General features: G+C 34.2%; 1 protein-coding gene across 1 annotated transcript in view; it reads right to left on the minus strand.

Moving 5' to 3' along the window:
• The window catches only part of LOC127620582 (antigen WC1.1), a 17,281-nt gene extending 3,383 nt beyond the window's left edge, over positions 1-13,898 (minus strand). The window contains exons 1-14 of the mRNA XM_052093745.1: positions 13,790-13,898; positions 12,191-12,298; positions 9,986-10,180; positions 9,707-9,895; positions 9,090-9,377; positions 7,886-8,197; positions 7,417-7,617; positions 6,941-7,249; positions 5,328-5,630; positions 3,138-3,434; positions 2,632-2,892; positions 2,053-2,337; positions 1,180-1,302; positions 639-719 (exon numbers count right to left, since the gene is read on the minus strand). Coding sequence (XP_051949705.1) covers positions 639-719; positions 1,180-1,302; positions 2,053-2,337; positions 2,632-2,892; positions 3,138-3,434; positions 5,328-5,630; positions 6,941-7,249; positions 7,417-7,617; positions 7,886-8,197; positions 9,090-9,377; positions 9,707-9,895; positions 9,986-10,180; positions 12,191-12,298; positions 13,790-13,898 — 3,061 coding nt within the window. The remainder of the gene's footprint in view (positions 1-638; positions 720-1,179; positions 1,303-2,052; positions 2,338-2,631; positions 2,893-3,137; positions 3,435-5,327; positions 5,631-6,940; positions 7,250-7,416; positions 7,618-7,885; positions 8,198-9,089; positions 9,378-9,706; positions 9,896-9,985; positions 10,181-12,190; positions 12,299-13,789) is intronic.
• Between the last annotated feature and the right edge of the window lie 9,332 nt (positions 13,899-23,230).

A 23,230-nucleotide genomic window follows, 5' to 3' on the forward strand; every position in this document is an offset into this window, starting at 1 on the left:
TTATGTATATGTGTTTGTGTATGTGTATGTGTTTGTTTATGTGTATGGGTTTGTGTATGTGTATGTGTTTGTGTTTGTGTATGTCCATGTGTATGTGTTTGTTTATATGTATGGGTTTGTGTATGTGTATGTGTTTGTTTATGCGTATGTGTATGTGTTTGTGTATGTGTATGGGTTTGTGTATGTGTATGTGTTTGTGTATGTGTTTGTGTATGTCTATGTGTATGTGTTTGTTTATGTGTATGGGTTTGTGTATGTGTTTGTGTATGTCTATGTGTATGTGTTTGTTTATGTGTATGTGTTTGTTTATGTGTATGGGTTTGTGTATGTGTATGTGTTTGTTTATGTGTATGTGTATGTGTATGTGTATGTGTATGTGTATGTGTTTGTTTATGTGCATGGGTTTGTGTATGTGTTTGTGTTTGTGTATGTCTATGTGTATGTGTATGTGTATGTGTATGGGTTTGTGTATGTGTATCTGTTTGTGTATGTGCATGTATGAAAAGACCCTTGGTCAAATTACTGTTGGAAAACATTGTCATTAATAAATTCAGTTTTGAATTGTATTTCATAAAGTACCAGGAAAAGCATTACCTTAATTCTCTATGTTAATACTGGGAAAAAATAGAACGATATACCTTCATCTTCTGTCCCCATGTGATTCATTTCATTCCCATCTCTTGTAATATCTTTGTCATCCTTATTTCTGTAACGTGTTACTGCAAAAAGAAGACGTTTCTTTAAGAGAAGTATGCATTTTGGAGCTCAGAGGGTAAATAGACAACTCAAAATTACTAAGTATTCTGCAAAATTGTATGGACTGACAGCTTCAGTAACCATTCACATTCTTTGTATGGAAAAATACACATTCTTCAAAATTTCTCCTTTTGTGTTTCACAAAAACAGTACATTAACTATTCCTTAAACCAGAGCATTTTTCGGAAAGTTAAAAAGGTGCTGCATAACAGGAATGACTCATATGGCTATTGGCCATGGTAGAAAATTATGTTAATAATTTTTTGTGAGAAAAGGGTTGAGCAACACTGACCCCTACAGGTTAAAAATTAAACGCACTCCAAACGTATCAATGTCCTGTCGATTTCGCCATGAGAGTGTGTAGGTAAAAACAAAAATGTACTTTAGTAGGATGTCCTTCTGCATGGTGCAGGTGATACTTACAGAGTAAATGGAGACGTTTTTTCTGCCTCCATATAATAATCAACACCAGCAGCACCAGGATTCCCAGTGAGAGACCGACTTTCAGACCATAGTTCACTTGAGATTTCTCTTTTGGAACATAGCCTGTAGTTTAAAACATACACATAAAGCAAGAAGATCCATTAACATTGCAGAAAGATTCAATGCTGTCAATCAAACAAAACAACAGATGTCTGACTTCAGAAATAAAAGCATTAACATACACACAAAACGCTTCTAATTAAAAATCTACACCCATTATTAAAATGTGCAAAAATCAAGCATACACACAGCAAAAAAATGTGTTACTACTTAGTATAAATAATTATTAGCATTTTGTTTAATTTCCAGTAAAATGTCTAATCCTTAAAACAAAATGAAAAAAAGATTCACTCTATATTTGACATTAATGCATTTCAGTTCTATAACAATTTCCATCATTTAATTATTTAAAGATTACTCATTTCAGTTTGATGAAAATGTTTCATACAATTAGGAGTACATTATAAACATAGAGCAATCCCTGCAGTTATGTTCTAACATCTAGTGGAAAACATTTAGCAGCATTAAAGGAAGGACCAACTTCCTATTACATTTATACATTTGACAGACGCTTTTATCCAAAGCGACATGAAGAACATGTATTACAGATACAATCCGCCCAGAGCAACCTGGAGTTAAGTGCCTTGCTCAAGGACACAATTGTGGTGGCTGGGGGATTGAACCAGTTCAGTGCTTTAGCCCACTATGGTGTAGTGCTATGTGGGTGTGGTGATTGGTTGTCCACAACCATTTGGCCATAGTGTATATTTCTGTATTGAAATGTGTTTCTGCATCTCTGGTTTGCATATTTACCTTCACACTTGAATATGGCAGGCTCATGTTTGCATTTATTTTCTTTTAAATGCTGCACGCACTGAGAAACACTCTGGTAGGTGTCTGGACACTTCAATGCCACCTTTATTTCCTTGGCTATTTCCTTTTCATTCGGCAGGGTTTTACTGTTTTTGCAGTTGAGTGCTTCACAAACCTTCTTAACATCAGTTGCTTTTAGGTCTCCACACACAAATTCCCATTTATCTCTGTATCTAACAAGAAGTTTGCCTCCACATTTCTCAGTAGAACTGAATTCTATGCTCTCTGTGCAAATAAAAAGCAAAATCACACTTTTATAAATGTGGTAGTTCATAATGCCTTAACTAATGTTCATTTTAAAAACTGCATTAGTATATGTAGAAATGAACATGCATTAATTAACAGTATTATAATAGTTAGTTCATCTAAACTACTGTGTTAAGAAATGTTAACGTGCACAATCTTCCTGTAGAGTTTTAGCATATATTTTAACATATAGTTTAACACATTCAAAAGCACAAACTTATTGTTGATTATTTTAATCTATAGACATCCCTAATATGATGTGTATTAACTCACTTTGACATGCCAGAGAAACTGTTTTGTCACACTTGCCCTTCTTGGATGCACACTGCCACAGTAACATCTCCCTGTCAGTGCAGCTGAAATACCAGCCATCAGTATTAAGAGAGACCTGGGTGCCCCAGTGGTGGATAGCCTTACCACACCCAAGGCTGTCACAAACCTTATGGGACATCTGATCGTCCCACTCACACACACGGTCCTTATTTATGAGCACCTCCCCTGTGCAGTTGTTCGAGAGTGCAAGATTTGATTTACCTGGAGGAGAGGACGAAAAACCAAGCAATTTTGTATCATTGAGAATTGCGTTTTTACATAACTTTCCCATTCTCATTACTGTAATGTAAAAAATATATATATAGATATACAGTATATTACTTCAATTGTAAAGTATTTATACATCAAGGTAGTACTTATCGTACTTTAACTTTTACAAATATAATTGTATTTTATTTAAAAATCATTGTATTGCAGTATTGTTCTGAATGCTTAAATGTTCCTACCATCACATTTGATGTTTAACTGATGAGTCTGGACATGCACATTGTCACTCTCGCAATCCCAAATATTCTTCTTCCCTCTACAATTATAGGTCTTATTCCACCATTCATTTGTGGTAGATGGCTTACTAGAGTGTGAGATGTAGTCTCCACACTGTAGATACTTGCACATGATCTGCCCTTCCTCTTTTCCCCACACCTGGTCACTGATGAGCTGTGGTGGAGTATTGCCTGAACTCACACCATATACAGGGCCACTGCATGTGCCTTCTTTCTTATAGAGGATCAGCCGTTTCCATTCTGATTATGTGAACAACGGAAATGTAAGAGGTTTCATAATCATGTGGAAGAAGCAGTGGTCAAAGGACAGAGTATATTTAGTGACATTAAAACACATTTTTTAACAGCCCATATTCTTAAAGAGACAGTTCACCCATAAATGAAAATTTTGTTGCAATGAAAGTGAATGGTGACTGTAACTAACACTCTGGCTTACATCATCTTTTGTGTTCCAAAGACTTGTGGTTGCACCAACATGCAGGTGGAGGAATGATAAAATAATTTTAATTTTTGGGCAAAATACCCTTTAAATTAAGTAAATTACATTCCACACCAGTTTGTTTTTGGCCTCTAATCTGATTGGACACGAGGTGTTACAAGAATGCTAATATTAGGTACAACAGTACATTTGCTTGTGTGATATTGCTTAGTTAAAATATTAAAACTAAAGACTAATCTCAAATATTTTTTCGAAAGAAGGTGAAGTGTGTCATTTCTGCAAGACCAGTGGCACCAAATGGAATTGCTAAAATAAAAAAGGTAATTCCAAACATATTGCTGCCAACATAGACATTGAATTATAATTAAAGAAATGTTCCGGTTTCAATACATTTGTGCTCAATAGCCGCCAGCATTTGTGTCATAATATTAATAACCACAAAAATGTATTTTGACTCGACCCTTCATTTTCTTTAAAAAAAAAGCAAAAAACTTGGTTCCAGTGAGCCACTTACAAAGGAAGTGAATGGGGCCAATTTTTGAACATTAAAATACACAATGTTTCAAAAGTATAGCCACAAGACATAAAGTAAATGTGTATAAAAAATTTTTTAGTTTGATAAAAATCACTTACTAACCATTTTTATGTAAAGTTATAACCAATTTACAACTTTGTTACCATGACGATGTAATGTCAACAAACCCTAAAATGACAGTAAAAAATACCATTTAAATAACTTCACAGCTCAAAAAATACACGTTTTAACAGAAGAATGAATCCAAGTTGTAACATATTCCATTTTGTCTTTTGTTTTTGTGCCTCTATATTGAAATTATTGTTTAGTTTCCTGTTTCCTGTGTTTGTTTTGTAGTCCTTGTAGTTTTATTCCTTGATTGGGGGCAGTGGTGGCTCAGTGGTTGAGGCTCAGGGTTACTGACCAGAAGGTCAGGGGTTCAAGCCCCAGCACCACCAAGATGCCACTGTTGTGTCCTTGAGCAAGGCACTTAACTCCAGGTTGCTCCGGGGGGATTGTCCCTGTAATAAGTGCACTGTAAGTCGCTTTGGATAAAAGCGTCTGCCAAATGCGTAAATGTAAATGTAAAATGATTGATTATCCCTGATAGTTTCTCATGCCCTGATTGTTTCCCCAGGTGTTCCTTGTTTTCCCTTGTGTATTTAAGCCCTTGTTTTCCCTGACTCCTTTGTCAGTTTTTGCATGTTTTGTCATGTTCTGTGTCTGGTTTCCAGCTTTTTGTTATATTCTAATTTACTTTGTTGTTCGTCTTTTGTTTGCGTTAAAGCTGCACTCAGATTCTCATTCTTTGCCTGCCTCATCAGACAAGTACTTAATTATAAGCCTAATTATAAATCTTCTTTAAATTGCCCCATTCACTTCCATTGTAAGTGCCTTATTGAAACTCACATTTTTGCTTTTTTTTTAAAGACGAAAGTAATTTGTTTGCTAATCAACATTATGCCACAAATGCTGTCAATTGAGTTGTATTGAACCTGGAACATTCCTTTAACTTGTTTTCTTGACAAAAAGACTTTTGTTTGTGAACTACTAATAATCCATGCCAGAAACATGTTTCTGTTTTGATATCAAAACTGTTGTGTTCCAGAAATTACACCCTTTAACTATACATTTATAAACATATAAATAATACAATTAAACGTAAGAATTAAATGCATACCTGAGCATTTGAGATAACCAATATTGCATTCAGTGGTCACTGAAATGTCAGAAAGGTTACATTTGGAAACAGAGTTGACGCCATTCGCACATTTGAGGCCGGACAGTCCTTGGGCTTGGGACTCCCCATACAGAGGCCCAACAACAGATTCAGCCACCCCACAGTTAAGTTCACTGCAAATTGCATTTTGAACATTTCTATCAAGGCTGTCATTGCAGACCGGTGTCCACTTTCCAGGATAAAACAAATGCACTTTCCCAGCGCATTTATCTCTGGGATCCTCCAGTTTAGCTTTCACACTGGCTGCAGAAAATACATTAAATGTGTTTTTATTAAAATGGTTTTAACTCTAAGCTTAAAACTGTGTTAACATCTTTTAACCCCAGATAGTCAACTTTTAATCCTGGGTTAAGCAATGCTTCAACCCTTTTAACTCTTAACTCAGTTTACTTCACAAAATGCAATGTAAAACTGCATGTGAATAAATGCAGTGCTTTGCTAAAATGTTTTTACCTATGTAATTGTTTTGTGTAGAATATTTTTTAATTTTCTTAAAAACTAAACTAAACAGAATCAAACTAAACTAATCTGAACTAAATTAAATTAAAACAAAATACAAAATTAAACTAAACACAAAACTAAACTAAACTAATCTGAACTAAACTGAATTAAAACAAAACACAAAACTAAACTAAACACAAATCTAAACTAAACTAATCTAAACAAAACACAAAACTAATCTGAACTAAACTAAAACAAACCAAAACACAAAACTAAACTAAACACAAAACTAAATGAAACTAAACAAATCTGAACTAAATTAAACTAAATTAAAACAAAATACAAAACTAAATTAAATTAAAACAAAACACAAAACTAAAATAAACTAATCTAAAATAAATTAAACACAAAACTAAATGAAACTAAAACAAAACAAAACACAAAACTAAACAAAATTAAAACAAAACTAATCTAAGCTAAACTAAAACAAAACAAAACACAAAACGAAACTGATCTAAACTAAAATAACACAAAACTAAACTAAACTAAACACAAAACTAAATTAAACTAAAAATAAAACTAAATTAAACTAAACACAAAACTAAACAAATTTAAACTAAAACAAAACAAAAAACAAAACAAAAAACAAGCAAAACAAAGCTAAACTAAACTAAACATAAAACTAAATTAAACTAAACTAAACACAAAACTAAACTAAACAAATCTAAATAAAATAAACACAAAACTAAACTAAACTATACAAAACACAAACAAAACAAAGCTAAACTAAACACAAAACGAAACTAATCTAATCAAATCTAATTTTATCTAATCTAATCTAAACTAAACTAATCTAAACTAAACTAAATAAAATTAAACTAAACTAAACACAAAACTAAACTAAACAAATCTAAATAAAATAAACACAAAACTAAACTAAAATTAAACAAAACACAAAACAAAAAACAAACAAAACAAAGCTAAACTAAACTAAACTAAACACAAAACTAATCTAATCGCATCTACTGTAATTTTATCTAATCTAAACTAAACACAAAACTAAAAGAGAATACATAACTTTACATGTACAACATTTGCATAGTAGACATTACCTGTGCATATGACATTGGCAGGGCTTCTGCAAATGAAGTCAGTGTTGGGAATAAAATTGCACATGCTTATATTTTTCACCCCCTTTGAGCAATACACACTATAGTCGTTCACTTGAAGATCAATGAGTGTGTTGGGTGGAGTGCCCTTAATTTGATCTCCACAGCCCAGGTTCTCACACACTTTTTTGGAGTCTTCTGTTTTCCAAGTCTTACTGCAAACTCCTCCACACTTCTTATCTCTACAGACCTCCACCATCCCCCAGCACCCGTCTACTCCCGAGTTCCGAAGTGAGACTTTCACTGCTTTCACTGCCACATTAAAGACCGACGTCATTAAGAATACGTGCACTTTATATAAAGTATAGCAAAAAATAAGGAACTATCCCTCCTGGGGGGGAAACACAGTTATTTTAATCTACTCAATACTGTACTGTTTAAGGGTCCAAATCACAATGGCATTTGGTTGGCATGTGTACCTAAACATTTGACATTGGCATGTGTGGTGTTCTTCTCCGTTTCAAAAGACACATCCACAACAGTTCCGCACTGCATTGCATGGCACACATCAGTTTTATTGGTCGAATTTACAGGTAGCCAGCGGCTCTCGCCAGCAAATGACTCAATACGCACTCTTCCCTGGCAGGGAAAATCGCCTTCAAAGAACATGAGTTCTTCCTCTAAAAACAAAGATAAAGGAATTGTGGTTACTCACAGGTGCATAAGCGACAGCTAATGTAGTAGATAGACACTATCTACACAATCTACTGGGTTAATGCAAAGCATGGAAACCATAAGATTATATATATTTAAAAAAAAAAGTATGACAAGTTTTAATTTTACGATACAACAATGTTTTGTCAAGTTTCAAAGTTATTATATTATATTATAATATATTAAATTATATTATATTATATCTAATACAGCTACAAGTAGATCAGTGCTTACTTTGGCAAATGATTTGAACGTTTTCATATTCTTTTTCATGTCGAGAATTTGTCTTGTAGAAACAATCACTGGGCTTTGCTGAAGAGCTGTTACACTTCACCTTCCATTCCTTGTCCACTGGCTGATTCCCTTTGACGAAGAGTTCTTTATTCATTTTTGTAGAGGTACCACATCCAAAATGGTTACACACCACATCTGAGTTCTCAGGTGTCCAGTCTTTGGCGCTAATTGACTTCCATGTATCCCCCAATTTCATTTCAACACGTCCAGAACAGCGACCCAGACCATCAATTAAGCGTATTTCTAAGCTCCCTGCCATTTAAAAATAATATTTCATTACAATGCCAACGATTGTGTCACTTATGTTTAATTTGACGACTTGGGTCAAGTTAAGGCCAGTTGAATATTAAATTTTATGCATATCCAACTGTAACAAATATAACTTTTTGTTTTGCATGAATAAAAATAAAAACCCTTCTGCTTAAACCAGCCTTTGATTATTGGCTGGTCTTTACTGATTTAACCTCCTGAGACCCGAGCATGTTTGTTTGCAACTAGTAGCCCCTAAGAAACATGCAAAAAAAAAACATATATAATAATAACATTTCCTCTGACCAAATGTTTTCCTGAACAATTGATGGCCACATATGTGGACAGTAGGACTAAGTTGTGAAACATTTACTTTTTTTTCATCGAATTGTTTATGTTTCAGACATCAGAAATTAGCATAAACAATTCTGATTCAAAGTATAGGCCAGCATCATCCAATCACTGCCAACCATGTTAAAATACAATTTTTCATGAAAACTTCTGAATCTATGCACTGATTACCATTATTCCATCTCTGTCAAACATGTTGAGTGGTCCATGCATCATCTGCAGCCTGAAACTGAATTTTTGACCAGATATTTTAGGAGTACATTTTAGTAGTGAATGCACTTGGCTGCATGGAGAGCTATTGGGTGCTCCCTTGCGCCATGTTGTTTTGTCACATGTCTCGAATGTTTAACCCTTTCGTGACAGCCTAGTCTCCGGAACTGAGATCAGTCAATTTAAATGAAATGAAATTATGCCTAGCCTATAGCGAAACCAAAATGTTATTTCCAAGCATGTGGACGCAGGGTCTCTGGAGGTTAAGCTGATATTTCAGCAGGGACTTACTACTTTTGAACATACAGAAATTCTGGAAGTCTGTGTTTGTTACCTGCACATACAACGTTGGTGCTCTTGCATTCCCTTCTCTCATGTTTGGCCTGGCAATGCCACAGTGACAACTCGTCACCCTGACAGTCAACGTTACTCAACAAACCATTCAAAATGGCGGTGTCCTGTTTGACGTCCAGCACCTCACCACAGTCAAGCTCTCGACACACCACCATCCCCATTTTAGTCTTATGCAAATCATTGAAGCACACTCCATGATCAGATCCATTGATGTTAATATAAACAGCTCCAAAACATTTCGATGTAAAGTTGCGAAGCTTGACGTTGCCTGTGAACGCAGAAAATACTATAATAGTAAAACAAAAAGGACATTCTCATTATAGAAAGCATTTTATTGGACAAATATTTGACCAAGATGAGATCAGTTTTCCTAGAAGAGTTTTAAGAGATTTTCAACTTTTAAGAGTACTTTAGCAGAGCCTCAAATCATATTGACATGGACTTAACTCAACAAAAGTCCAATTTTGATTGAATTATCAATCTGTTATATCATATTAAATATACTATATGTGTAACATCATTATGAAATAATATTGAAGTATCAGAAAGAAACTGTCCTAAACACACAAGGCTAGGGAAGACAAGACGCAACATTACCTGAGCACGTCAGTTGGAGATTGTTAGTAAAGTTTCCAGTGGTGCCACAATTTAAATGAGCACAAATGACTTCAGGGCCAGGGTTATCTTTTTTCTGCAGTGGAATCCACAATTTATTTAGGCTGTTGTGCTCTTCCACCAACCCTGAGCAAACATTGCTGCCATCTCGCAGACGAAACCTCCTGTGTTCTGTGGATGAGAAGTTTTTCTGTACAAACATCTCTATGAATTGTCACTTGGAACAAACCAGGTTAAGACGTGTAGTGTAGAAGTACTTACTGGTGCAGATCACACTGGCTTGGTCTTTACAGTTTGTTGACCACTCTGCACATTGCCAAGAGTATTGCTCATTGTCAACACACTTTAGCGATACATATTGAGTGATCATTTGTACGTTGAAAATTCCAGGCTCGGGAATGTAATAATGTTCTCCACAATTAAGTTCCTGGCATATCTTTTTTGCTTTGTTTTTATCTGTGCAGAATTACAAATAATACATAAAACATACAAAAAATCGTATTGATTGATGCTGTCTTCATTTGCACAAGTGAAACTGTCACTGTATGTCCGAGATGGGCATTCATTCTTACGACATGTTATGCATTCAAGTCGGAAACATCACACTAAACTAAAAAAAAAACAAAAAACAATTAAAGATTGCAACAGATCTTTTCTTTCTGTTTTACCAGTGGATAAACATACACCTGATTTACTTTTACACAACTTACATTATTTATCAAAAGTGGCCAAATTGGTGGCCTGGGTAGCTCAGCGAGTATTGACGCTGACTAACACCCTTTGAGTCTCGAGTTTGAATCCAGAGCGTGCTGAGAGATTCCAGCCAGGTCTCCTAAGCAACCAAATTGGCCCGGTTTCTAGGGAGGGTAGAGTCACATGGGGTAACCTCCCCGTGGTCACTATTAGTGGTTCTCGCTCTCAGTGCAGCATGTGGTAAGTTGTGCGTGGATCGCAGAGAGTAGCATGAGCCTCCACATGCTGGGAGTCTCCACGGTGTCATGCACAATGAGCCACGTGATATGATGCGACGATTGACTGTCTCAGAAGCGGAGGCAACTGAGAATTGTCCTCCGACCACCTGGAGTGAGGTGAGTAACCGCACCACCACTAGGACCTACTAAGTAGTGGGAATTGGGCATTCCAAATTGGGAGAAAAGGGGATAAAAAAAGTGGCCAAATTTCTCAAAATGAAATTAAATAAATGTAATTATGTATTTTTTGAGTATTTCAGGATTTTGTTTTTTAAATATAAATTAAAAAAATTAATTTTAGAAATGTTGCCCTCCATACAAAGCATGGTATCTAAAAAATAATTAATTAATTTGCATAAATCAAACTGCAAAGGGTGTCATTAGTCAGACATTAGTTAGCTTTATTAAACACCTTAAATTAATATTCTGTGTTCAATACAAGTGAAGCTCAATCGACAGCATTTGTGGCATAATATTTATTACCATAAAAATTAATTTTGACTTGCCCCTTTATTTTTTATTTTTACAAAAACAGCATAATTTTGAGTCACTTTAAATGGAAGTGAACGTGACCAATTCGTAAACGCTAAAATACACACAAAATACACAAAAGTATAGCCACAAGACATAAACAATATTTGTGTGTTAACATGATTTTAGAGTGATAATATCACTTACTAACCTTTTCTGTGTAAAGTTATAGCCAATTTTACAACTTCATTGCCATGATGATATAATGTCAACAAACCCTAAAACCCTAAAACGACTGAAAAATGACTATTTAAACATCTTTACAGCTTTTAATACTCATTTAACAGAAGAATTACTGAAAGTGCTTTTATAAAATTATAAACTTAACATTTTTGCTTTTTAAGCCTTCAAAAATCGTCCCCATTCACTTCCATTGTAGAAGCCTCACTGTTTTTTTAAAGAAAAGGAAGGACAAGTCGAAAAAACTTGTGGCAAACAACATTGTGCTACAAATGCTGTTGAATGAGCTTAGCTTGTATAAAACTCAGAATATGCCTTGGAAAAGGCAAATATCTGGGTTACCATGAGGCACTAACAATGGAAGTGAATGGGGCCAATCTGTAAACGTTAAAATACTCACTGTTTCAAGATTATAGCCAGAAAACATAAACAGTATGAATGCTAACATGATACTAGTGTGATAAAATGAAAAAAAATTTCTGTGTAAAGTTATGCCCAATTTTATAACTTTGTTACCATGACAATGAAACTCTGTTAACCCTGTAATCCCTGTAATTTAGCAGTCTGCCGCAAAAATTACAAACTTTCCATCTTGAATAATACACAAGTTTTAGCAGAAGAATTAATGTAAACTCATTTATATAAGTGTAAGTTTTATATTTCTGCCTTTAGACGTACAAAAGTTTGGCCCCGTTCCCTTCCATTGTAAATGTAATCTGGATTTTTCCTTTTTATAGACAGGGAGGGATGAGAAATGATACACATAAGTAGGCATTTAACTTACCCCACTCAGAGTTACAGATGCCAAAAATGCCTTTCTCTGTAGAGAACTGGACAGCACCAGCACATTTATCGAGCTGCCCATTCATATTCAAACTCATTGTAACATTTCCTGTGGTACAAAAACATTCATTTGAAGGCTTGACGTTAAGAAAGCTGTTCTAAATGTCACACCTCTGGAACTATCGAAAATAAACTTAGAAGAACATAAAAGGGGAGAGCGGGTCTAGTTGTAACTCTTTTTACACAAGTTAATATTTCTCAAGGTACATTTTTGAATGTAAATGTCTAAATAGGCACATACCTTAAAGTTTTATCTACAAAAAGCCTTGAACATTTCCACTATTATTGGCCAAGAAAAAACGATACAGTTTAATAAATAAATTCTGACCTTTGATATCATAAGGGTTAAGTTGTCACAATAAAACTTGCCATTAAATACAGTAGACTATTACAGGCTTTCAGCAAAATGTACATAAACATTTTAAAACACAAAACAATTCATGAAACAGCAACGATGTAAAAGGAAACATACAAAAATGATTGGAAGTAATACATTGTTTAATTTAACTTAAATTAAAGCACTTGCCCAGATCCAACATGTATAAAAAATATTCTTGTTGACTAATGCCTTAATTTACACTATATATATATATATATATATATATATATATATATATATATATATATATATATATATATAAATAAGAGTTGTATACATGGTTGGGGAGTGATGGAATACATGTAACAGGATTACACATTTAAAATACAAAATATAGGTAACTGTATTCTACTACAGTTACAAATAAAACCATTGGTAATTAGAATACAGTTACATTGAAAAAGTAGTTTGATTACTGAAGAGATTACTTTGCATTTTATTGTCATTTGTGTCATTTAATATTTAGTCCTTTCAGATGGAAAACATTTATACACATAACTGATACCATCCAAAGTGCATTTGAACAGCGGTGAAACACTTTCTTATGATGTGTTCCATTCATACGAGCAAACAGAGAAGTAAGTTAAAGTAAGTTTGGACCCAGTGTAAATTGTCAGTTTTATGCTAAGCTAAAATACTATTTCTAGCTATTTTACATGCACAAGTTATCAAGCACAATCATATTTTATTATCAAGAAAATTCACATTAGGTCATAATTTATTTTTTACTAGTAAGACCTTTGATATTAGGGCAAAAATAGTATTCTTGATAATATTTTTTGTATTGTTTTCCTGTAAATATATAAAAAAAAATCCATAAAACTATATAAATTCGATTTATCTTGTTTTAGAAATAACACTGCATATGATATGCATATGAGTTCTTATAGTCAAAACAAGTGAAAAAAATCTACCAGTGCTGAAGAAGTAATCCAAAGTATTTAGAATACATTAATGACCTTGAGTAATCTAACGGCATATGTTACAAATGACATTTTACAGCATGAATTCTGTAATCTGTAGTGGAATACATTTCAAAAGTAACCTCCAAACAATGGTTTTAGCCCTTGTGACAACTTCCCTGTGTGACAACTACCTCTGATGTCCTGTATAAAGCAATATTTGTCCGCAATACAATACAATACAATAAATACTACTTACCAGAGCATTCAACAGCAACCAAATTATTTTTGCAGTCTTCGATGTTTGGTCCAACATGGGAGCAGTTCCAAAGGCTATCTTCTGTAGATTTGCAATTAACTTGATCCATCAAGTATTTTTTGGGTAGGGTTGGATCTCTGTAGAGGGTCAATTCAGTACCAGAGTAGAAGAGGCCCCCACACCCCAAAGATCGACATACTACCTCTCCGTTTATGTTATTCCACCCATGATGACACACCAAGCCCCATTGTCCATCACGATACACTTCCAACCGGCCTTTACATGGGCTCTCAGATCCCCGTAAAACCACCCGATTCAGACCTGCAAAAAGAGACAATCGAGAAAAGAGACTGAAATTATATTATATTATACTATTTTATATTATTAAATTACATTACATTATATTATATTATATTACATTATATTACATATCATAACATTACATTAAATTATATTACATTATATTATAATATTTTATATTATTACATTACATTATATTATATTACATTATACTATTTTATATTATTACATTACATTACATTATATTATATTATATTACATTATATTATATTATATTATATTATATTTATTATATTATATTATAGAACTGAACATAAGTAAAAAAAAAGATTATTACTTACTTTTTAGAAATGTCAGATATTTGTTAATTCATCTCAAAAAACATTTACTACATATTATTTATTATGTTTCTAATTCAAAAGAATAAATGGAAATTATAACTATAATGTAACTAATGTAATAATCTTTATAAAGACTTTTGGTGGAAAAAGATGGCATATAAAGTGCAAAATGTTGTTGAATTCTATTCAAAACAAACGATTCAAAATGAATGTTTTATCCTGTTTAACTGATGCTTTCAATAGCATATCTTTCTAGCAATTTCTAGAAAAACCTCATCTATGTCAGCCAGCTAGAGAACGTAACCTTGGTGACATTTACATCAGCAGAATCTGTGAAAAAGCAATGTTTAATCACAAAAAATCAAGTGCTAAAGTTTGCAAAGCATAAAGGCACATGTACATTATCAACGAATAGGTCTTTGTATCGTAGGCTGTGGCCCGATAGGCCAAGCGATAGTTCCATCAACTGGTCCACAACTTTCTCACAACCTTTGTTGAGCCTTTCATTACATTAACAATAAATGTGTTAAAAATGTTTTGTCTGGTAATTTAAATGGTTTTGCTCAAGTCATAAATATTATGCAGCTAATATTACTGAATTAACTAGATTAGGTCACACAAAATAAGTGATTTTAGTTTTGAGGGTCAGATATAACTGTGCATTTTCACATTTTACACTGATAATAAAATCATTACATTTTTCTCATACATTTTTAAATGATTTTAAACAACTGATGTGACTTTTTGTGTGATAAGTGCAGAACGAGGAACCACATGTGCATCAATGTATCCATGAACATGTTCCACTTACATTTAACAATCAGAAATGGCATTCATTTAGAACAGTTGTGTATCTATTGAGTTATAATTGCTCTAATATTTTGTTATTCAGTGGAATGACATTCATACATTTTTGGTGAAGCCACTGCATACTTAATTGTTTATTTTATGCAATTATAATGATTAAATATATGAAATGATATTATGATTTTGAATGTGATGGTGTGTATTTTAACCTTATTTTGTCATTGAAAAATGTGGTTCTGAGTTCTTTGCATTTTAAACCACAAACTCTGCAGAAACTGCTGTGGTGTTTTATCTGCCTATGGCTTTGAGCTCTGAAACTCAGAAAGTTGCATGTTTATGCAGATTGTCAGATAAAACCCACTCCACATAAGTATTAGTAAGTTAACCACAGGTATAACCGTGCTTTTCCACACACATTATGAAGAACATACACTTGTCAGCGGGGGGGGTTCAGGTCACTTTATTTATTAATTGCTATTCTTAAATATGCGGTAATGAGTGTTTAGAAATACTGTATGTGCATGCATATTTATTTAAGCCTACATATCTATTCCCTGATGTGAAACAGAGAAAAATGAATGGGTAGAACATATAATTGTAAAATAAAAATACATTTCAATTTCAAGATACAGCGCAAGTAATATTCTATCATCAAGTCATTTCTGGAACTGTGGCAGTGTAAAGACTGCTCTTGATTTTTTATTTTGCAGGAGCAGTAAACTCTTGCATTACGTTCTATACATTTCTATTCTTGTAATATTTTTTGGTTTATTTTGTTTAGTATACACACACACACACACACACACACACATATATATATATATATATATATATATAGAGAGAGAGAGAGAGAGAGAGAGAGAGAGAGAGAGAGAGAGAAGTTCTGTGTTTTTCAGTTACTATTATTATAGATATTAATGATTTTTTTTTTCACTTTCAACTTGTACATAATAGTTGTTAAATAATTACTGGTATAATACAATGCAATATATATATTTTTTTTTTTATCAATAATGCGAACAGATTAAACAGATAATGTTTTAGATTTAAAATATTTTTTTTCTTTGGCACTTGTCTGCAAAATGCCCACAGTATCTATGGTCAGGTTGTCCACAAGTTGGATTGATAAATACAGCACTACAATTATGTCAGTAATTTTTGGCCAGAAATTCAATAAAGTGCATTATGTCAAAAGGATAAATACATACATTAAATGTAGCAAGGAGCGAGAGATTAACAGAATTTAATTTTAATTTAATATAAATAAATCATTAAACAATTTTCAGCCAAATAAAGAGCAAATAAACTATTTACATACAACAATTATTACTTTTAATCTTTATCGCTACATGTCACCTATTTCTGGCATAAAACATATCCCATTTGTCCTGTATAAAGATGTATGGCCATGCACAAAATTATTAAAAAATAAATAAATAAATATATATAAACAGATTAGCAGCTAAAGAATGCAGCATGTGATAACATTTTCTATAAAGCTAGTATATAATGCCTTATACTACTTAAAAATATAGTCAGTTATATTAAGGCATTATGAATACATTATATACATGCTTCCTATTTGTTACCGAATAAATTCAGCCATCTTATAAAAACAAAAAGCAATGCTGCTTTTGACAAACCTTGAAAGAAATGTGAAGTATGTTGCAACTTGCAGAAAAATTTGTAATTTTTTTTTAAATTAGTCATTAGTTCCTTAAATAAAAATAGTAAAAATTATAATATAAAAAAATGTATGTATGATAAATATATACATTTATTAAAAATGATGGTTGATTTGTTGGTTTGTATCTGTCTACATTATGTTTAGCATCATCTTCAAAACAAAGATTATCTATGTAAGTGAAGCAAAACATTTAATTTTGTGAAAATTCTTTATGTAACATACTGATTGGTCCAGACCCTCATTAAGATGCTTAGTTTTTACTATAAAGCATATTTTACTATTGATTAAAAAATATATATTTTAAAATTATAAATGTAATAACTCAACATATATAAAACATCTATTATATATATATATATATATATATATATATATATATATATATATATATATATATATATATATATATATATATATATTTACCTTACATATGTAAAAATTAATCAGCATATTTTTTATGTTTTGTTTTTTCACTTCTTTTTTTCTGCTGTTTAAAAACTGTATGGGACACAATGCACAAAAAAAAAATAGGGTTTTTATGTAATAAAAAAATAATAATTGAACTTGCCTTGTATAGCTGATATTAGCAAATACCCGAGCAGGAACCACATGATTGCAGAAAGGAGTAGAAATGAGAGGGAGAGACCAAATGAATACCTGCTTGGTGCTTATAAATGCTCTGTGACGTCACACCACATTCTCAACATCCTGTTCACTGGACTTTTGTCTTTACAAATACAAAATAAAAAATAGTAAATACATTTTGGTTGTGAGCAGTGTTGGGGCAGCTTCTTTGACACTTAGCTTGGCAAAAGCTACTCGTAATTTCAAATAATGATATGGCCTTTTGAAAAAGTAGTTAACAACATTACAAGTTAGACAAGTACTTTGAGGTGGTAAGATCGCTCTAGACAGAGGCTAACAGACTGCATAGTTTATTAAAATAATCAGACTTACAGCATCTTGCCAAAATAGGATCTCACTAGTGACAGCATCGAACAAATAAATGAACACCAAATACTTATAGTAGGCCTATCAGACTCAGTTAAATAACTGAAACGAAAACATGATAAATAGCAATATTTTGCTAAATATTTATTTAGCTATATAATGTAACAGGTAGAATCAAGTACTGCCTCTTTAAGAACAGCACGCTCTTTATTGTTTCCTATTCCGTTGAGCTCTCAGTCTCATGCTGTGCATACCGCATGTCATGGGCGAGCTATCCCCATTGAAAAGCACACAAAAGTGCTAGGGACTTCTGGGAACTGAGTAATGACTCAAATGAATCAGTGAGATGAATCATCTCACTTGTTCAATTAATAGACCAGCTCACTGAATAATCCGAACAAATCGCTAAAATTATTTGGATTTATGCGAAAACGTTGCGATGGTAGAAAGGTGCCTCTGCTTGTTCCTTACTCAGCCTTATTGGCTCCATATTGGAAGGATTAGAATGGGGGTGGGGTTAGGACATCTGCTGCCTCCCAGGAACCAACTGAGGCCCCTTTGTACAACGGGCCCAACAGTTGAGAGAAAAGACTGGAAACTGTTATTATGTGCTTTGTGCTCAGCACAATGTGACATAGCAATGAGGGAGGCGTTTGTCATAGGTGGTTTCTGCACTCGATTAAAATGTATTTTGCTGTGTCTCAGAAAAAAATCTACTGATAAACTTTTGCCTGACAAGAAAGACTCAAACCTGAGGAATATTTTCTCTTGAGCGCTTTACATACACATTCTTACACTGATTATGCTTAATAAACTGACAACGTGTGCGGTCATGTAAACATTTAATTGATTTAATGGTGCGTTCAAGTCCAGGAAGTCTTATGAGAAGTCCAGGTAATCTTAAATAAGATGTGATGTGCGTTCAAGTCATTTTGCAATTTTATATTTATCTCTTTATATATCTCTTTTACACATACTAGCGAAGGCAGGAAGCTGTTTTAGCACAAATGCAACAACATGAAGAGCAAATCCAGAGACTGTTATGAGGGCATATGCTCCACCGTATCATAATGTTTGTACATTTTTAAGAGGAGGGGATGACTGACTGAGAGTGAGAAATGATTTGCTGAAGCAACAGTGCAAAAAACAACGACATAGACCTTTTATGTTATTATGAGAAGTGTAAAAGTATTTTCGGTTCATTATGAAACTGTGGGAAATACTGTGAAGTCTTATGGATTACTTTTATGCAAGGGTGTAACAATGGCATGACTGGGAACAGAATTCGGCCCGGGATTTTACATGTCAACTGGCCCAAATGTGGGGGGGGGGGTTTGGGTGTTGTCGCTGTCCTTTGCAGTCCTCACGTTGCGTGGCCAAAACACGGTTCTCCAGATGGCCAGTCCGCCCCTGATTGGCCGCAAAGTGCGTCGGCTCACCGGGAAAATGCCCGGTATGCCAGTTTATCAGTCCAGCCCTGGGTGTAACCAGCATAGACATTGAGATTATGTCCCACCCCCAAATCGTAATTATGTGGTTACATCCTTGATTTTATGCTGCCTTTATGTGCATTTTGGAGCTTCTAAGTTTTGGTCATCATTTACTTGCATTGTATGGACCTACAGAGCTGAGATATTCTTCTAAAAATCTTCGTTTGTGTTCTGTAGAAGAAAGAAAGTCATACACATCTGAGATGGCATGAGGGTGAGTAAATTATGAGAGAATATTCATTTTTGGGGGAACTATCCTTTTAAAGTACAACACCAACACATGCACCTTGTAATGGACTGCAGGTAAATACATATTCCAACCAAAATGGATAACACCAACTGTACGCAAAGCATTTTTAGACATGTACCTTGAAGAACCATGTTAACAGAATTACTTCTGTATTGTAATCTGGTACTGATTACAAGTTACATGACAGTTCCTTGTATTACATTTTAAAGTAATCTAATCTGATTGCTTTTGGATTATATTTGAATAACTTCTGATCTAATTCTTGTTTATTTTATGTCACCTATATTTAAGTAGAATAAAGTTGTTCCATTTTGATTGCTTAAATGCATTGATGAAAACATACTACTATATCAAAATATGAGAATAATATATTTAAAATGCTCTTGCTACTGCAATTTTGGCATTTCAAACACCTTCCATTTGTGTTAACAGAAAGAAAATGATTTTACATTGCCACACCAATATACACTCACCTAAAGGATTATTAGGAACACCTGTTCAATTTCTCATTAATGCAATTATCTAATCAACCAATCACATGGCAGTTGCTTCAATGCATTTAGGGGTGTGGTCCTGGTCAAGACAATCTTCTGAACTCCAAACTGAATGTCAGAATGGGAAAGAAAGGTGATTTAAGCAATTTTGAGCGTGGCATGGTTGTTGGTGCCAGGCGGGCGGTCTGAGTATTTCACAATCTGCTCAGTTACTGGGATTTTCACGCACAACCATTTCTAGGGTTTACAAAGAATGGTGTGAAAAGGGAAAAACATCCAGTATCGCGGCAGTCCTGTGGGCGAAAATGCCTTGTTGATGCTAGAGGTCAGAGGAGAATGGGCCGACTGATTCAAGCTGATAGAAGAGCAACTTTGCCTGAAATAACCACTCGTTACAACCGAGGTATGCAGCAAAGCATTTGTGAAGCCACAACACGCACAACCTTGAGGCGGATGGCTACAACAGCAGAAGACCCCACCGGGTACCACTCATCTCCACTACAAATAGGAAAAAGAGGCTACAATTTGCAAGAGCTCACCAAAATTGGACAGTTGAAGACTGGAAAAATGTTGCCTGGTCTGATGAGTCTCGATTTCTGTTGAGACATTCAGATGGTAGAGTCAGAATTTGGCGTAAACAGAATGAGAACATGGATCCATCATGCCTTGTTACCACTGTGCAGGCTGGTGGTGGTGGTGTAATGGTGTGGGGGATGTTTTCTTGGCACACTTTAGGCCCCTTAGTGCCAATTGGGCATCGTTTAAATGCTACGGCCTACCTGAGCATTGTTTCTGACCATGTCCATCCCTTTATGGCCACCATGTACCCATCCTCTGATGGCTACTTCCAGCAGGATAATGCACCATGTCACAAAGCTCGAATCATTACAAATTGGTTTCTTGAACATGATAATGAGTTCACTGTACTAAAATGGCCCCACAGTCACCAGATCTCAACCCAATAGAGCATCTTTGGGATGTGGTGGAATGGGAGCTTCGTGCCCTGGATGTGCATCCCACAAATCTCCATCAACTGCAAGATGCTATCCTATCAATATGGGCCAACATTTCTAAAGAATGCTTTCAGCACCTTGTTGAATCAATGCCACGTAGAATTAAGGCAGTTCTGAAGGCGAAAGGGAGTCAAACACAGCATTAGTATGGTGTTCCTAATAATCCTTTAGGTGAGTGTATAATAACGTTAGAAGGCATTCGCCGCTAGAGGTCAGTGTTGCTTAACTATGATAAATCCTGATTGACGAATGCTTTAGGCAAATGCTTTTACTTTTACAATGTATCACTGTGCTTCTGTTCTTGTCAGCCTTTGCTAGAGTCCATGAGCTATGAAAGAGGGCATGAGAAAGTAAAGATTTGAACTGTCTCTACCCTTGAAACGACTTTCCTTTTCGGCTGATGTCATCAATTAAGCTCTTTTATTTGTTCAACCCTTTCCCTCAATCACCTGTCATAGAAACTACTTTACAATCCAGTCAATTCCTGATTGAATAAAATTAGGTCCCGCATTTTTTAAATGTAATTGTATTGACTACCCTTTGAAATGGGCTTCATGTTGACTTTAACAATATTGCATTTATTTGCTGTATTGTGGGTAATTATGCACAACTAACTAATTCTCACATTATGTAAATGTCTAGGCAATTAGGTACAGTAAGTCTCCCTAAGTAGAAAATAATTAGCACAAGACTTCATTTAACCTCTGAACTACCATGTGCAACAGCATATTGTATAAACATATGCTATTGTCAGGGCTTGGATGGTTACTTTTGAAATGTATTCCACTACAGATTACAGAATACATGCTGTAAAATGTCATTTGTAACATATGCCATTAGATTACTCAAGGTCAGTAATGTATTCTAAATACTTTGGATTACTTCTTCAGCACTGGTAGATTTTCTCACTTGTTTTGACTATAAGAACTCTGTCAGTACAGTAAGACATAATACACATGTTAAAAACACATTCTCTGAAAAACCAAAATATCTTATGCAGTGTTGATCCTAAAACAAGATCAATCTAATTTATATAGTTTTAAGGATTTTAAAATATTTTTACAGGAAAACAATACAAAAATGATCATCAAGAATACGATTTTTGCCCTAATATCAAAGGCCTTACTAGTAAAAAAGAAATTATGATCCAACGTGAATTTTCTTGATAAAAAAATATGATCGTGTCTGATAACATGCGCATATAAAATGTCTAGAAATAGCATTTTAGCTTAACGTAAAACTGACAATTTACACAAGGTTTATTTCTATTTCTTCTGCTCCAAACTTACTTCAAACTTACTTCTCTGTCTGCTCGTAACACATCATAAGAAAGTGTTTCACTGCTTTTTTGCATTTTTGATCACATCATTTATATGTATAACTGTTTTCCATCTGAAAAGCATTTAAATATTAAATGAAACAAATTACAATAAAATGCAAAGTAATCTCTTCAGTAATAAAAATAATTTTTGAATGTAATTGTATTCTATTCTAGTGCTGAGTGACTCCAGTCAGGCTTCCTAAGCAACCAACTGGCCCGGTTGCTAAGATGGGTAGAGTCACGTTGGGTTAACCTCCTTGTGGTCGCTCTAATGTGGTTCTCGCTCTCGGCGGGTCACTTGATGAGTTGTGTGTGGATGCCGCGGAGAATAGCATGGGCCTCCACAAACGTTATGTCTCCACGGTAACACGCTCAACAAGCAACGTGATAAGATGCGTGGATTGACGGTCTCGGATGTGGAGGCAACTGAGATTCGTCCTCCGCCACCCGGATTGAGGCGAGTCACTATGCCACCATGAGGACTTAGAGCGCATTGGGAATTGGGCATTCCAAATTGGGGAGAAAAGGGGAGAAAAACCATAAGATGCAACATTGCATTAGATAACTAAATATAAAAGTGCCATTTATTTTCAAGACAAAAAGCACAAGCACACTTTTCAAGCAAAACTGTTCACGAAAATAAATTTGTTTGGTTTAAGATGTCATTGAGAGCTGACAGACATTGTGTTTTCTGAGTTCTGTTCACTTTATTTGTGGAATAGACTTTACACCTCTGTGCTTTTTATATCTAACTCTTTTATCTTCGACCGGGGGTTGTTTCATCCAA

This window comes from Xyrauchen texanus, chromosome 27, assembly GCF_025860055.1.
Source record: "Xyrauchen texanus isolate HMW12.3.18 chromosome 27, RBS_HiC_50CHRs, whole genome shotgun sequence".
Taxonomy (NCBI): domain Eukaryota; kingdom Metazoa; phylum Chordata; class Actinopteri; order Cypriniformes; family Catostomidae; genus Xyrauchen; species Xyrauchen texanus.